The sequence below is a fragment of the Heptranchias perlo genome, chromosome 12 (genome assembly GCF_035084215.1).
Source record: "Heptranchias perlo isolate sHepPer1 chromosome 12, sHepPer1.hap1, whole genome shotgun sequence".
Classification (NCBI taxonomy): domain Eukaryota; kingdom Metazoa; phylum Chordata; class Chondrichthyes; order Hexanchiformes; family Hexanchidae; genus Heptranchias; species Heptranchias perlo.
Genome location: NC_090336.1, coordinates 28,328,129 through 28,345,035, shown reverse-complemented (window position 1 = coordinate 28,345,035; position 16,907 = coordinate 28,328,129). Strand labels below are relative to the sequence as shown.

Genomic DNA, 16,907 nt, shown 5'->3' with positions numbered 1-16,907 from the left:
AAGGTGCATTATTCATACAATTTTAAATGTTAAACTTCTTCTAGTGAAGATTGTATATTCATGTTTGGTGTAAGATCCTGTTCAACATGACTTGTACTCAACAGCAATCAGTTGACACAGGTTAGCAATGTTATCCACTAACCCATCAGGAAGCACAAACTTTTCTTCAACATACTTGAAAGACAGTGTATACATTTGTGTCAAACTCAAAGATAAAAGCAGCTCATATTCGACTATTAGACGCATGACATTATATCAGGTCAGTTAGGATATCATAATGTAGTGAACCAAATCCACGTCTGTGCTGTGCAGTGAGCCAACTGCTAAATCTCGTTCCCTCAAGCCAATTGCTGCTCACCGTTATGTCCTCAGCCAGATTCCCCATGTCCAACCTCACAACAAAATTAAAACCACACTTCAGTAAGTTTGGTACAAGTTATACAGAATTTTTAAAAACCGCTCCAGTGTGTCCATCTCAGGAAATAAATAAAACAAATAATACTGGAAAAAGATAGTTTATTGTTTTGATAGGGCACTTCATCGGACTTTTTGTATATTTCCAGCAATGGCAGTTTGCTTTTTACCTCTCGCACATCTCAGGGTGCGGATAACATGTATTACCTCTTGAGTATCACTTTCATTGCTCCCCACAACACTTTCTAAACCCTGGAAGATCATAGCAGTATAACATTCCTAAGTATGTTATTTATAATTCAGACATGGTTGAGTAAACTTTAGGATTGCAAATAGCTGGACTGCATTATCAGTTCCTGGTAAAAGATTTAGATAGAAGAACTGATTCTAAATTCTTGAAGGAAAACAAAACTTTGAGGGAGGGGGAATAGTTTCAATCTCTCTCCAGAAAGGCAGCAGAATAAATTAGTAAGAATCTATTATGTATTTGGGATCTTTGCATAATTAAATACTCTGCTTATGCCTTTCATCATCTGCCATACCATTTGGATCATTCCAAAAAGGAGAGGAGCCGATAATCTGTAACATTTATGGATTACATAAATGTGTAAGCAGTGATATTTATGTTGTGCCTTTCCGCTTTTCTGCAGGGTAAACTCTCTGGGCTGTGTGGAAATTTTGACATGAAAACAGCCAATGAAATGCGGACTCCAGATCACATGGAATCACCAAATCCACAAGAGTTTGGGAATAGCTGGTCAGCTGTGGAGGTAAATAATTATTAGAGAAATTCAAACAGCCAGCTCACCTCTGGCACAATTGGATTGTGGGAAAGTGCATGGGGGTTATAGTGGATAACCCCCGAAACTGGGTGCAGCAGTGCGTGATTAACCTGCACCCGGTCATTGGGATGCAGACAGCACTTAACATTCGTGCTGCCTGGTGATTTACCTGATAGCTGTGAACAGCCAGGCCTAGCTGCGCTGTTGAGTGGCTGCTCACCAGCAGGGGGCCCCGATATCGCAAGTTGCTAGCACCACTTAAAGACAGCCTGCACCTTTTATTTGCAAAATATAAAATATGGGTCCGCACCGAGTCTGAACGGAGATCAGACATCGCACGTAAAACACAGATGCAGGTCCTGTCCCTATATTTACAAACTGTTGAGTTATGTTAAAATATTGAATAAAGGTTGCGCACTACTAAATCCTACATCCTCCAATCTGCATGCCAGTCCTCACCAACCTGCCAATCTGAGTTTGTACCAGGCCTGCGAGAGAGCGTGCACCAAGGTTCTCTGATGATGCACTAGAGGCCTTGGTGCAAGAGATGGACAGAAGGAGGGGCATCCTATATCTGCAAGGGAGGGTAAGAGGCCCTCCAGACATATGCTGCTGAGGCAGTAGGGGACGAAGTCAATGCCAGGCACATAGCACCATGAACATGGATGCAATGCAGGAAGAAGTTCAATGCTTTGATATGAGTGGTCAAGGTGAGTGAGGTCAACTGTCAAGTGGCATCTCCTACCAACTACACCACGCACTACACCCCCCATCACCCACATATCAACAAACTCTTTCAATCAGTACTCAACTCATCCAATCAAATGCTTCCTCTCATCTTCATACATTACCACTGTTCCAAGCCACACACCCACAACTCACAGGTCACACACACTGATAGCTATTCAACCATGACAGGTACATCACCCAAAGTCACTCACCGACGCACGTGCCGCTTTCTTGCTGGAGAAAATGGCTTATAACAGGAGGCAGCAAGTGGCAGTGGCTCATGGAACATGAACCTGCTGTCCTCTCTCGGGATGACAGCATTCCTGTCCCACCCCTGTCACTCTGCCAGTGCCCTTGCTGTTATCTGTCAGTTAGCCAGCCCACTCCCTGTAGAGTATTGAAACTTTATTATAGGAACATAGGAAGATAGGAACGGGACTAGGCCATTTAGCCCCTCAAGCCTGTTCCGCCATTTATCAGATCATGGTCGATCTGTGACCTAAATCCACATACCCACCTTGGTCCCATATCCCTTAATACCTTTGGTTAACAAAAATCTCAGATTTAAAATTAACAATTGAGCTGGCATCAACTGACACTTTCAGAAGAGCTTTCCAAACTTCTACCGCCCTTTGCGTGTAGAAGCATTTCCTAACTTCAATATTGCGAGTCCTGGCTCTAATTTTTAGGCTATGTCCCCTAGTCCTAGTATTTAAGTATAGGAGACCTCCAAAAACAGGTACAAATGCATCAGCAGCCAGAAGCAATAATCCAGCAACTAACCTGTAAATCCTGCATGATCCCTTTAAATAGCGCAGATGGTGGGGGTTCCTCCATGCTCTTTACAACCTGTTCAGCTGTGCGAGGTTAAGACAGTGAGTTGGCTAGTGTTTTGAGTTCCAAAATCGCATCTGTCCCTTTAAATCACCATTGCACACTGATCTACCACATATTCTCCCTACTTTACATGCAGCCGACGTTCGTTATCTGCGCATGCGCGAACGCCTTTACCAAGATGGCATCCGGCGCACGACGCGCTAGAAGTGTGCGCACACAATCCAGATACCGTTTTGGGTCCTTAGGAGGCCTTGTAGTGCCTACAAAATGGGCGCTACGCGGCCTAATTTATAGCCCCATGTGTCTGGATGTCGGGTAAGGTTCAGGATTGAGATTGCTGCGTCCCTACTGTTGAATAATCTGTTGATACTCACTGTCTATGTTCACACAAAATGAATCACCTCCTCGTGGAAGAATAAGCATTATCACACCGTGGTTTAGATTATAAATTACAGAACTGGCTTGTTAAAAATAACAAAAAAGCAGTAGCAAAAGACTGCGTAGCAGCTCAGATTGCTTTTACAAAACTTTCAATTTATGGTCCCTCCTTGCATACAAATATAACAAAACATGCAACACTTCACTAATTCTACTGATAATACCAAACCAGGAATAGCATTCACATATAAAATTATGACGGGACTAGATAGAATGGATAAGGTGGACCTTTTTCCCTTAGCAGAGGGGTCAGTGACCAGGGGCATAGATTTAAAGTTATTGGTAGAAGGATTAGAGGGGAGCTGAGGAGAAATGTTTTCACCCAGAGGGTGGTGGGGGTCTGGAACTCACTGCCTGAAAGGGTGGTAGAGGCAGAAACCCTCAAATCATTTAAAAAATACTTGGATGTGCACCTGAAGTGCCGTAACCTACAGGGCTACGGACCAAGTGCTGGAAAGTGGGATTAAGCTGTATAGCTCTTTTTCGGCCAGCACGGACACGATGGGCCGAATGGCCTCCTTCTGTGCTGCAAGTTTCAATGATTCTATATCTGCATCTGTGCTATAAGTTTTATACATTGGGAATTGTAATACAGCAGGCTGAATGGCCTCCTTCTGTGCTGTAAGATTCTACTTGAAGTGCCGTAACCTACAAGGCTACAGACCAAGTGCTGGAAAATGGGATTAGGCTGGGCAGCTCTTTTTCGACCAGCACAGACACGATGACTGAATGGCCTCCTTCTGTGCTGTAAATTTTTCCATGTTTCTTTGATTTTGTGATTCTAACCCATGAAACCACCTCCGCATAAACTGCAGTACAGGGATAGAAGAAGAGCTGGTGAGCAGGGTCCCTCTTTGGGATCATAACTAGAGGGTGATTTACAGATAACTATTATGTATATTTGAACACAACTATCCAGGTGGAAAGGTTTCTTAAAGACATCCTCTGTAACTGTAACTGTGGTATATTATCTCTCATTGACTTCTCCACAGCAATCAACACAAGCCAACTACACCATCCTCCTTCATCACCTCTCCTCTGTTGTCTAGATCCATATGACTTGCATGGTCCTACTCTTTCACTGACTGAACTGGGACAGGTATCTCCAAAAATGTATTTTCTTCCTACCTCTGCTTCTTTCCCACCCCTGACACATTCATTTTTGGAGTAATCTAGAATTTTATTGCACAGAAACAGGCCATTCGGCCCAACAGATCTATGTCGGCGTTTATGCTCCACTGAACCTCCTCCCACTTTGCTACATCTCACCCTATCAACATATCCTTCTATTCCTTTCTCTCACCTGTATTTATCTAGTTTCCAATTAAAGGCATCAATGCATATATTCTTGGCCCATTATCTTTGCTCATCCATACAGGTAAAGGGTCAGTTTCCCTTTGTATGCTGATGACACTCAGATTTACCTCTCCACTACTTCCCTGGAACCCCCCATGGCTACCTCTATGCATTCAGACTGCTTGACTGACATTAAATCACAGATGAGTCAAATTTGCTCAAGTTGAACACTGGGAAGACCGAAGCCATTGTTTCAGGACAGTTCTTGAAGCCACTAAGAAAATAGCACCTTTTGAAAATCTTCCTTTGTGTGCAGGGTGATTCTCAAGTAGCTGCTGAGCCTGCATTGGATGTTCATCTTTGGAGGGTGGAATGATTAAAGATGTTTGATTGGAGAAACGGGGTGGGGTGGAGCTGGGAGAATTCAAGTGAAGTGCTGGGCTATGAAGTGATCCGAACGGCTCTAGCTGCTAGCTGCTGATGCTTTGACGCATCATCCTCAAAGTCTTCATCGTCAGAAGATATCGGGTCTTGTTGGGCTGCTGCTACAGTTGGTATGTAGTTTACAGCAAGCCACCACCTTCTGGGACACTATGGGGGCTGCATTGAAGGACTCCCCCAGACCTGTCCAGGCACTGGAAGGATTGCTTTAGGGTGCCAATGACTCGTTCAGTGATGGCTTTTGTGTTGCCATGGCTCCAGTTGTATCTTGCTTCTGCCAATGAGCGAGGGCTTCACAACCACATCAGCAACCAGGTGGTGAGAGGATATCCCTTCTCCCCAAGCAGCCATCTGTGCACTAGATGCTCCTGGTCAAAGAGTGGGGGGATGGACAATTGCTGTAGAAGCATCATAGAATTCCCCAGGAAGCGTGCACAGATCTGCATAATGTAGAAGGTATGATCACTTATCAGCTGCGCATTTAGTGAATTAAACCCCTTTCAATTCACGGCTGGGTGCTCTGATGGTACATGTATGCAGTCGATTATAAGAACATAAGAAATAGGAGCAGGAGTGGGCTATATATCCCAATGAGCCTGCTCCACCATTCAATAAGATCATGGCTAATCTTCGACCTCAACTCCACTTTCCCACTCGATCCCCATATCCCTTGATTCCCATAGAGTCCAAAAACCTATTGATCTCAGTCTTGAATATACTCAATGACTGAGCATCTACGGCTTTCTGAGGCAGAGAATTCCAAAGATTCACAACCCTCTGAGTTAAGAAATTCCTCCTCATCTCTGTCCTAAATCACTCATCCCTTATCCTGAGACTGCGCCCCCTACTTCTAGACTCTCCAGCCAGGGGAAACAGCTTCTTCGCATTTACCCTGTCAAGCCCTCTAAGAATTTTATACGTTTCAATGAGATCAATTCTAAACTCCAGAGAGTATAGGCCCATTCTACTCAATCTCTCCTCATAGGACAACCCTCTCATCCCAGGAATCAATCTAGTGAACCTTCATTACATCGCCTCTAAGGCAAGGATATCCTTCCTTAGGTAAGGAGACCAAAACTGCACACAGTACTCCAGGTGTGGTCTTACCAAAGCTCTGTACAATTGTAGCAAGACTTCCTTACTTTTATACTCCAACCCCCTTGCAATAAAGGCCAACATACTATTTGCCTTCCTAATTGCTTGCTGTATCTGCATGTTAACTTTCTGTGTTTCGTGGACAAGGGCATCCAACATTTAATAGTTTCTCACCATTTAAAAAACATTCTCTTTTTCTATTCTTTCTATCAAAGCGAATAACCTCACATTTTCCCACATTGTACCCCATCTGCTCCTAGGGGAAAGTTGCTATGGCTACAAAGCCAACAGCCTGCTGTTGTTGTCCACGGGGAAGGAAATTAAGTTATTGGCCTTGCTGTCATCTGTTTTATGCATGAATGTACTATGGACCGGCTGATAATTGCCATGTCACCAACTGCAGCCTGGAATGACCCCGAAGCATAGAAATTTAGGGTTGTAGTAATCTTCATGGATTACTAGGCATGTCCATCTGTGTGGATTAGTTGCAGGTCCTACTGTAGCAAATAGCACAAGGCAGTCACATTCTCTCAGCTGAAGGCCAGACTCTTCAAACACTGCTCCTCATTAAACTGTAGGTATGCCATTTGAATCTGTATGCCTGTGGTCTCTTCAGCTGTTGCTGCTGCTGCTCTTCCTCCTTCCTCCTTCTCCTCCAACCAGAAGAAATTAAGAATAGTATTAGATCCAAAGAGGAGTCATATAAAGTTGCCAGAAAAAGTAGCAAGCTTGAGGATTGGGAACAGTTTAGAATTCAGCAAAAAAGGACCAAGAGATTGATTAAGAGGGGAAACATAGAGTATGAGAGTAAACTTGCAAGGAACATAAAAGTGGACTGTAAAAGCTTCTACAAGTATGTAAAAAGAAAAAGATTAGTGAAGACAGATGTAGGCCCCTTACGGTCAGAAACGGGAGAATTTATAATGGGGAACAAGGAAATGGCAGAGCAATTAAACAAATACTTTGGTTCTGTCTTCACGGAAGAGGACACAAATATTGGTTCCCTCATCCAAATCATTGATATATATTGTGAATAGCTGGGGCCCAAGAACTGATCCCTGCGGTACCCCACTAGTCACTACCTGCCAACCCGAAAAGGACCCATTTATTCCTATTCTCTGTTTCCTGTCTGTTAATCAATTCTCAATCCATGCCAGTATATTACCCCCAATCCCATGTGCTTTAATTTTGCACACTAACCTCTTATGTGGGACTTTATCATAGGCCTTCTGAAAATCGAAATACACCACATTCACTGGTTCTCCCTTATCTATTCTATCAGTTACATCCTCAAAAAACTCCATTATGTTTGTCAAACACAATTTCCCTTTCATAAATCCGTGTTGACTTTGTCTAATCACGTTGATATTTTCTAAGTGTCTTGTTATCACATCCTTTATAATAGACTCCAGCATTTTCCCTACTACTGATGTTAGGCTAACCGGTCTGTAGTTCCCTGTTTTCTCTCCCTCCTTTTTTAAATAGTGGGGTTACATTTGCCACCCTCCAATCTGCAGGAACTGTTCCATAATCTATAGAATTTTGGAAGATGACAACCAATGCATCCACTATTTCCATGGCTACCTCTTTGAGTACTCTGGGATGCAGATTATCAGGCCCTGGGGATTTATCGGCTTTCAGTCCCATTAATTTCTCAAGCACTTTTTTTTTACTAATACTAATTTCCTTTAATTCCTCCTTCTCACTAGACCCTTGGTTCCCTAGCATTTCTGAAGACAGAACCAAAGTATTTGTTTAATTGCTCTGCCATTTCCCTGTTCCCCATTATAAATTCTCCCGTTTCTGACTGTTATATTAATATTTCCAAGCTTGCTGACGACACATAACTTAGTGGGATTGTGAGTTGTGAGGAGGATGAAAAGAGGCTTCAAGGCGATTTAGACAAGTTGAGCGAGTGGACAAATACATGGCAGATGCAGTATAACGTTGATAAATGTGAAGTTATCCACTTCGGAAGGAAAAACAGAAAGGTAGAGTATTACTTAAATGGTGATAGATTGGGAAATGTTGATGTACAAAGGGATCTGGGTGTCCTTGTACACCAGTCATTGAAAGCAAACATGCAGGTGCAGCAAGCAGTTAGGAAGGCAAATGGTATTTTGGCCTTCATTGCAAGAGGATTTGAGTATAGGAGCAAGGATGTCTTACTGCAGTTATACAGGCCTTGTTGTATTGTGTGCAGTTTTGGTCTCCTTACCCAAGAAAGGATATACTTGCCATAGAGGGAGTGCAGCGAAGGTTCACCAGACTGATTCCCGGGATGGCAGGACTGTCGTATGAGGAGAGATTGGGTCAACTCGGCCTGTATTTACTAGAGTTTGGAAGAATGGAGGGGATCTCATTGAAACGTATAACATTCTGACAGGGCTAGACAGACTGGATGCACGGAGGATGTTTCCCCTGGCTGGGGGGGTCCAGAACGATGGGTCCACAGTCTCAGGATATGGGGTAGGACATTTAGGACTGAGATGAGGAGAAATTTCTTCACTCAGAGGGTGGTGATCCTGTGGAATTCTCTACCACAGAAGGCTGTGGGGGCCAAGTCACTGAATATATTTAAGAAGCAGATAGATAGATTTCTAGACACAAAAGGCATCAAGGGGTATGGGGAGAGAGCAGGAATATGGTATTGAGATAGAGGATCAGCCATGATTATACTGAGTGATGGAGCAGGCTCGAAGCGCTGCTCCTGCTCCTATTTTTCTATGTTTCTATCACTCCCATTTTCCAGAGTATTATGATGGTCTATGAGCCTCCTGAAATGTTGCAAGCAAAGAAAACGTCTGCTTCATACGAAATCCTAACACTGTGGGAAACCGACGAGATCAGGTTGGCCGCCTGATATACACCCTGCCCAATTTTACTTCAATGGAGAGTAAAATCAGGTTGGGTGTAAAACATGCAGGTTTGGTTAAAATTACCCCCTGTGAATCAAGACATGCTTGTATCCACATAGATCTAAAGATTTTCAGATGAGTGCCCCTTTAAATAGTGATCCTAATGGCCCTAAGCTCTGGAATTCCCTCCCTAAACCTCTCCACCTCTCTACCTTTCTCTCTACCTCTTTGACCAAGATTTTGGTCATCCGACCTAATATCTCCTTATGTGGCTTTGTGTCAAATTTTGTTTCATAATGGTTTGTGAAGCGCCTTGGGACGTTTTACTATGTTAAAGGCGCTATATAAATGCAAGTTGTTGTTGTTGTTCCCTGTCATACTGCCTATTCTACTGGTAGGTCCACCATTTTGCCTGACAATTGCATCAGGGTCCTATCTATGTTATAGGACCCCAATTTACATATTGTAATCACACTCCTGTCTGAAATGGGGTGGGGGGGTGGGGGTGTGGGCAGGGTTGTCTATGTGCCCTTATTAGGACCAGACCTAAGGTGGCAGCAGGCGGATCGGGAGTGTAAATGGGGCGGTAAAGTCAGTGGCGACATTTTGAGGCTACTACCACCATGTTTATGCTGAGCAGAGTGAGTTAAAGTTGGCTGCAGTATATCTACAACATAAGGTTCTTTCATACACGTTAAAATTTTAAACACAGTTTCCCTGCGATTAGCGGTGTATCGTTTCCAAAACTGTGTTTGAATCCAGTTTTTAAAAAATGCAAGTGCATCTTGTGCACCTGATTAGTAAATTCATAACAGTTACTTAATTTTTCCTAGTGTCTGAACAGCCCTGACATCCGTAACCCATGCATTGTGAACCCACTCCGGGAGCCGTTTGCTAAGAAGGAATGTGGAATATTATTGTGTGAGGTGTTCGAGCCCTGCCACCCAGTGGTGAGTACTGATCCTAACAACCGGCTTTCTCTCTGGCTTATATCCACAGTATGAACTGTGGCCTCAGATCTCATATAATGGGAATCTGCATAGGACGAATGCATTTCTTGCTCTATTGATGCTTTTCTCTCAATCTGAAATAGTTGGTAAAAATGATAAAAATTGTATTAATTAGCTTTCCAGTCTTATTTACTGTAAAGGCCTCAATCCTCTACTGTTTTACCTCTTGTGTTTTTGTTATTATTCAGGTTGATGTCACCTGGTTTTATTCCAACTGCTTGACAGACACATGTGCCTGTAACCGAGGTGGAGACTGTGAGTGTTTCTGCACCAGTGTGCTAGCATATGCCCACGTGTGCTGTCAACATGGGGTTGCAATTGACTGGCGATCCCCCACAATCTGCCGTAAGTACAGCAGTCACAGAAGGCAATTTTAGATTGCTCCCTCGGGCACCTGGAGAACATTGCTGGAGCAGAGACCCACACCCTCTGGGCGCCATCGTCCCTTTAGCAGAGAGGTGCAGAAGTAGAGACTTGCACCCTGTGAACATCAATGCCCCTTTCCTTTTACTTTTGCAGCATGCTGCTTGTGATTGTGGGGCTCTTTGGAGGAACAATGGGAAAGTGGAACTTGCTTTCTACATCTCCCACACTGGACCAGGAAAATTTGTGCTTCTGATGCTGTCAGACAAATGGGCCCCCATATTTAAAGGGAGGCAGGGAGGGAGTGGAGGCGGGTGTTTGTGGAGGGGGGGGACCCGGAAATGCTGGGAATACGGAGATCCTGCCGAATTTAACGGCCGGACTCATTATCATTTTTTAACTCCGTTTCCCACTCAGAAAGTTTGGGAGGTTAGCAATCGGGAAGGAGGGGGCACTGGGAAGCATCACAAGTTTGGAGGGGAGGGGGTCGGCCGATCGCAGCAGAAGATTTGCTTAAGGGGCTGGGGGAAGCACTCCTGCACCTCCTGGCCCATAAGCAGTGCTGTAAAAAGCACTTCCCTGCTTGATCCGGCAGCTCCCACCTCCCTTTAGCTGCTGGGTTTCCCAAGCCCTGGGAAACCCGGCCAGCTAGCGTTAAATTCGAATGACTGCTAAAATCTGAGGAACGGAGTCTCATTTACATATTGTAATGACGGACCCTCCTCTCCAGAGCGGGTTACTCGGACGCCCCCAAACCCATTGCGGTTAAAACAGAAGTAGGCGCATTCGCAATGGGCTTAGGTCGGTTTCGCATATTTGCCAATTTAATCCCTCCCCTCCCGACCCTCTCCCATCCATCGTGGGGGGGGGGGGGAAGAGTTAAAATTCCCCCTATGGAGTTCATTGCCTTTATTTTGTTGTGTGTGGCCAATAGCAGGAATGCTGCGCTCTTGCCTTTAACAGCACATTATAAATTGTCATAGTTAATTTTGGTTCCATCCCAAGTCAGAATAATGGAGCCTTTATGGTCCCAATTTTTATTATTTTAAACATTATTTTTATCCGTAAAGTAATTTTAAAGCTAATATCAGAAACCTATTTTATATTGAACATAAATATTGGCTGCAGTTCCCTTTACTTTTAAAGACACTGCTACCTTAATATTTCTATTGAAAAATGAAGTGAAATGCTCTTAAATGAGCTTTAACATTTGTAAAATTAACTGCAAGAAGCACTATTTGGTGTTGTATTGTTCTGAATCTTCTATTTTTTTTAAACCATATACCACTTTAAATTTATAAAATTCACCTACATGGTGAGCTTCTAATCTGCACTTCATAATCTTTGTGAGATCCTGAGTGGAGAGCAGAAGGGAGAGAGAATTGGAGGGCTGGTCATCCCAGACTGCTTCTTGCTAGCTGACTGAAAGGCAACATTGGTAGAAACCTGGGAGCAGGTAACCAACCTGCCCTCTCAGCTTGAGAAAATACATGACATGGGGGAAAATATTCAAAAGGGGATTTAGAAATATTGGCCCCGATATTTACGGGGAGGTGGGGAGCGAGCGAGGGCGACCAGCAGCCACCAAGAAACCCGTAAATACGGGAAACGCGGAGGTCCTGCCGAATTTAATGGCAGGACCTCATTTGAATTTCTTTTCTCCATTTCCCGCCTGGTAGCCAGCCAGATTGAGAGGACGGGAAGGCCTACGGTGGAAGGCCGCAGTCGGGGACCAGAGAGGAGGGAGGGAGAGATCGCGGGGGGGAGGGGAAGAAGGAGATCGCGGGGGGGAGGGGAAGAAGAAGATCGCGGGGGAGGGAAAGAAGGAGATCGCGGGGGGGAGGGGAAGAAGAAGATCGCGGGGGGGAGGGGAAGAAGGAGATCGCAGGGGAGGGAAAGAAGGAGATCGCGGGGGGAGGTGAAGAAGGAGATCACGGGGAGGGGAAGAAGGAGATCGCGGGGGGGAGGAAGAAGGAGATCGCGGGGGGGAGGAAGAAGGAGATCACGGGGGAGGGGAAGAAGGAGATCACGGGGAGGGGAAGGAGATCGCGGGGGAGGGGAAGAAGGAGATCGCGGGGGGGAGGGGAAGAAGGAGATCGCGGGGGAGGGGAAGAAGGAGATCGCGGGGGGGAGGAAGAAGGAGATCGCGGGGGGGAGGAAGAAGGAGATCGCGGGGGAGGGGAAGAAGGAGATCACGGGGAGGGGAAGGAGATCGCGGGGGAGGGGAAGAAGGAGATCGCGGGGGGGAGGGGAAGAAGGAGATCGCAGGGGAGGGAAAGAAGGAGATCGCGGGGGGAGGTGAAGAAGGAGATCACGGGGAGGGGAAGAAGGAGATCGCGGGGGGGAGGAAGAAGGAGATCGCGGGGGGGAGGAAGAAGGAGATCACGGGGGAGGGGAAGAAGGAGATCGCGGGGGGGGAGGGGAAGAAGGAGATCACGGGGGAGGGGAAGAAGGAGATCGCGGGGGGAGGGGAAGAAGGAGATCGCGGGGGAGGGGAAGAAGGAGATCACGGGGAGGGGAAGGAGATCGCGGGGGGGAGGGGAAGAAGGAGATCGCGGGGGAGGAAGAAGGAGATCACGGGGGAGGGAAAGAAGGAGATCACGGGGGAGGGGAAGAAGGAGATCACGGGGAGGGGAAGGAGATCGCGGGGGAGGGGAAGAAGGAGATCGCGGGGGGGAGAAGGAGATCGCGGGGGGGAGGGGAAGAAGGAGATCGCGGGGGAGGAAGAAGGAGATCACGGGGGAGGGAAAGAAGGAGATCACGGGGGAGGGGAAGAAGGAGATCACGGGGAGGGGAAGGAGATCGCGGGGGAGGGGAAGAAGGAGATCGCGGGGGAGGGGAAGAAGGAGATCGCGGGAGGGGAAGAAGGAGATCGCGGGGGAGGGGAAGAAGGAGATCGCGGGGGGGAGGGGAAGAAGAAGATCGCGGGGGGGAGGGGAAGAAGGAGATCGCGGGGGAGGGGAAGAAGGAGATCACGGGGAGGGGAAGGAGATCGCGGGGGAGGGGAAGAAGGAGATCGCGGGGGAGGGGAAGAAGGAGATCGCGGGAGGGGAAGAAGGAGATCGCGGGGGAGGGGAAGAAGGAGATCACGGGGGAGGGGAAGAAGGAGATCACGGGGGGAGGGGAAGAAGGAGATCGCGGGGGAGGGGAAGAAGGAGATCACGGGGGGAGGGGAAGAAGGAGATCGCGGGGGAGGGGAAGAAGGAGATCACGGGGGGAGGGGAAGAAGGAGATCGCGGGGGGGAGGGGAAGAAGGAGATCGCGGGGGGAGGGGAAGAAGGAGATCGCGGGGGGGAGGGGAAGAAGGAGATCGCGGGGGGAGGAAGAAGGAGATCGCGGGGGGGAGGAAGAAGGAGATCGCGGGGGGGAGGGGAAGAAGGAGATCGCGGGGGGGAGGGGAAGAAGGAGATCGCGGGGGGAGGAAGAAGGAGATCGCGGGGGGAGGAAGAAGGAGATCGCGGGGGGGGGGGGAAGAAGGAGATCGCGGGAGGGGAAGAAGGAGATCGCGGGGGGAGGGGAAGAAGGAGATCGCGGGGGGAGGGGAAGAAGGAGATCGCGGGGGGAGGGGAAGAAGGAGATCGCGGGGGGGAGGGGAAGAAGGAGATCGCGGGGGGGAGGGGAAGAAGGAGATCGCGGGGGGAGGAAGAAGGAGATCGCGGGGGGGAGGGGAAGAAGGAGATCGCGGGGGGAGGAAGAAGGAGATCGCGGGGGGGAGGGGAAGAAGGAGATCACGGGGGGAGGAAGAAGGAGATCGCGGGGGGGAGGGGAAGAAGGAGATCGCGGGGGGAGGAAGAAGGAGATCGCGGGGGGGGTAAAAGAAGGAGCTCGCGGGGGGGGGGAAAAGAAGGAGATCGCGGCGGGGGGAAAAGAAGGAGATCGCGGGTGGGGGGTTTAGCCGATCGCAAGGGTTGGGGGGGAAGGTGTGGTGTGGGTCGGCCGATCATGGCGGGTTAGCTTGAGGGTAACACTCCTGCTCCTACTGGTCGACAAGCAGCTCTAGAAAAGCACTTACCTGCTGGATCCAGCAGTTCTCGCCTGTCTTTAGCTGCTGGAAGGGAGAGATCACTTTGATAGGATTGTACTACAGACCCCCAAATAGTCAACGGGAAATTGAGGAGCAAATATGTAAGGAGATTACAGACAGCTGCAAGAAAAATAGGGTGGTAATAGTAGGGGACTTTAACTTTCCCAACATTGACTGGGACAGCCATAGCATTAGGGGCTTGGATGGAGAGAAATTTGTTGAGTGTATTCAGGAGGAATTTCTCATTCAGTATGTGGATGGCCCGACTAGAGAGGGGGCAAAACTTGACCTCCTCTTGGGAAATAAGGAAGGGCAGGTGATAGAAGTGTTAGTGAGGGATCACTTTGGGACCAGTGATCATAATTCCATTAGTTTTAAGATAGCTATGGAGAAGGATAGGTCTGGCCCAAAAGTTAAAATTCTAAATTGGGGAAAGGCCAATTTTGATGGTATTAGACAGGAACTTTCAGAAGTTGATTGGGAGAGTCTGTTGGCAGGCAAAGGGACGTCTGGTAAGTGGGAGGCTTTCAAAAGTGTGTTAACCAGGGTTCAGGGTAAGCACATTCCTTATAAAGTGAAGGGCAAGGCTGGTAGAAGTAGGGAACCTTGGATGACTCGGGAGATTGAGGCACTAGTCAAAAATAAGAAGGAGGCATATGACATGCATAGGCAGCTGGGATCAAGTGGATCCCTTGAAGAGTATAGAGATTGCCGGAGTAGAGTTAAGAGAGAAATCAGGAGGGCAAAAAGGGGATATGAGATTGCTTTGGCAGATCAGGCAAAGGTGAATCCAAAGAGCTTCTACAAATACATAAAGGGCAAAAGGGTAACTATGGAGAGAGTAGGGCCTCTTAAGGATCAACAAGGTCATCTAAGTGCGGAACCACAAGAGATGGGTGAGATCCTGAATGAATATTTCACATCGGTATTTACGGTTGAGAAAGGCATGGATGTTAGGGAACTTGGGGAAATAAATAGTGACGTCTTGAGGAGTGTAGATATTACAGAGAGGGAGGTGCTGGAAGTCTTAACGCGCATCAAGGTAGATAAATCTCCGGGACCTGATGAAATGTATCCCAGGACGTTATGGGAGGTTAGGGAGGAAATTGCGGGTCCCCTAGCAGAGATATTTGAATCATCCACCGCTACAGGTGAGGTGCCTGAAGATTGGAGGGTAGCAAATGTTGTGCCTTTGTTTAAGAAGGGCGGCAGGGAAAAGCCTGGGAACTACAGACCAGTGAGCCTGACATCTGTAGTGGGTAAGTTGTTAGAGGGTATTCTGAGGGACAGGATCTACAGGCATTTGGAGAGGCAGGGACTAATTAGGAACAGTCAGCATGGTTTTGTGAGAGGAAAATCATGTCTCACGAATTTGATTGAGTTTTTTGAAGGGGTAACCAAGAAGATAGATGAGGGCTGTGCAGTAGACGTGGTCTACATGGACTTCAGCAAAGCATTTGACAAGGTACCGCATGGTAGGTTGTTACATAAGGTTAAATCTCATGGGATCCAAGGTGAGGTAGCCAATTGGATACAAAATTGGCTTGACGACAGAAGACAGAGGGTGGTTGTCGAGGGTTGTTTTTCAAACTGGATGCCTGTGTCCAGCGGTGTGCCTCAGGGATCGGTGCTGGGTCCGCTGTTATTTGTTATTTATATTAATGATTTGGATGAGAATTTAGGAGGCATGGTTAGTAAGTTTGCAGATGACACCAAGATTGGTGGCATTGTGGACAGTGAAGAAGGTTATCTAGGATTGCAACGGGATCTTGATAAATTGGGCCAGTGGGCCGATGAATGGCAGATGGAGTTTAATTTAGATAAATGTGAGGTAATGCATTTTGGTAGATCGAATCGGGCCAGGACCTACTCCGTTAATGGTAGGGCGTTGGGGAGAGTTATAGAACAAAGAGATCTAGGAGTACAGATTCATAGCTCCTTGAAAGTGGAGTCACAGGTGGATAGGGTGGTGAAGAAGGCATTCAGCATGCTTGGTTTCATTGGTCAGAACATTGAATGCAGGAGTTGGGATGTCTTGTTGAAGTTGTACAGGGCATTGGTGAGGCCACACTTGGAGTACTGTGTACAGTTCTGGTCACCCTATTATAGAAAGGATATTATTAAACTAGAAAGAGTGCAGAAAAGATTTACTAGGATGCTACCGGGACTTGATGGTTTGACTTACAGGGAGAGGTTAGACAGACTGGGACTTTATTCCCTGGAGAGTAGGAGGTTAAGGGGTGATCTTATAGAAGTCTATAAAATAATGAGGGGCATAGATAAGGTCGATAGTCAAAATCTTTTCCCAAAGGTAGGGGAGTCTATAACGAGGGGGCACAGATTTAAGGTGAGAGGGGAGAGATACAAAAGGATCCAGAGGGGCAATTTTTTCACTCAAAGGGTGGTGAGTGTCTGGAACGAGCTGCCAGAGGCAGTAGTAGAGGCGGGTACAATTTTGTCTTTTAAAAAGCATTTGGACAGTTACATGGGGAAGATGGGTATCGAGGGATATGGGCCAAGTGCAGGCAATTGGGACTAGCTTAGTGGTATAAACTGGGCGACATGGACATGTTGGGCCGAAGGGCCTGTTTCCATGTTGTAACTTCTATGATTCTATGAT

The 16,907-nt window shown here is 47.0% G+C and overlaps 1 protein-coding gene across 1 annotated transcript in view; it reads left to right on the top strand.

The window, feature by feature from the left end:
• otog (otogelin) overlaps nucleotides 1–16,907 on the top strand; it is a 256,145-nt gene that overhangs the window by 135,285 nt on the left and 103,953 nt on the right. The window contains exons 25-27 of the mRNA XM_067993585.1: nucleotides 1,065–1,184; nucleotides 9,724–9,840; nucleotides 10,089–10,245. Coding sequence (XP_067849686.1) covers nucleotides 1,065–1,184; nucleotides 9,724–9,840; nucleotides 10,089–10,245 — 394 coding nt within the window. The remainder of the gene's footprint in view (nucleotides 1–1,064; nucleotides 1,185–9,723; nucleotides 9,841–10,088; nucleotides 10,246–16,907) is intronic.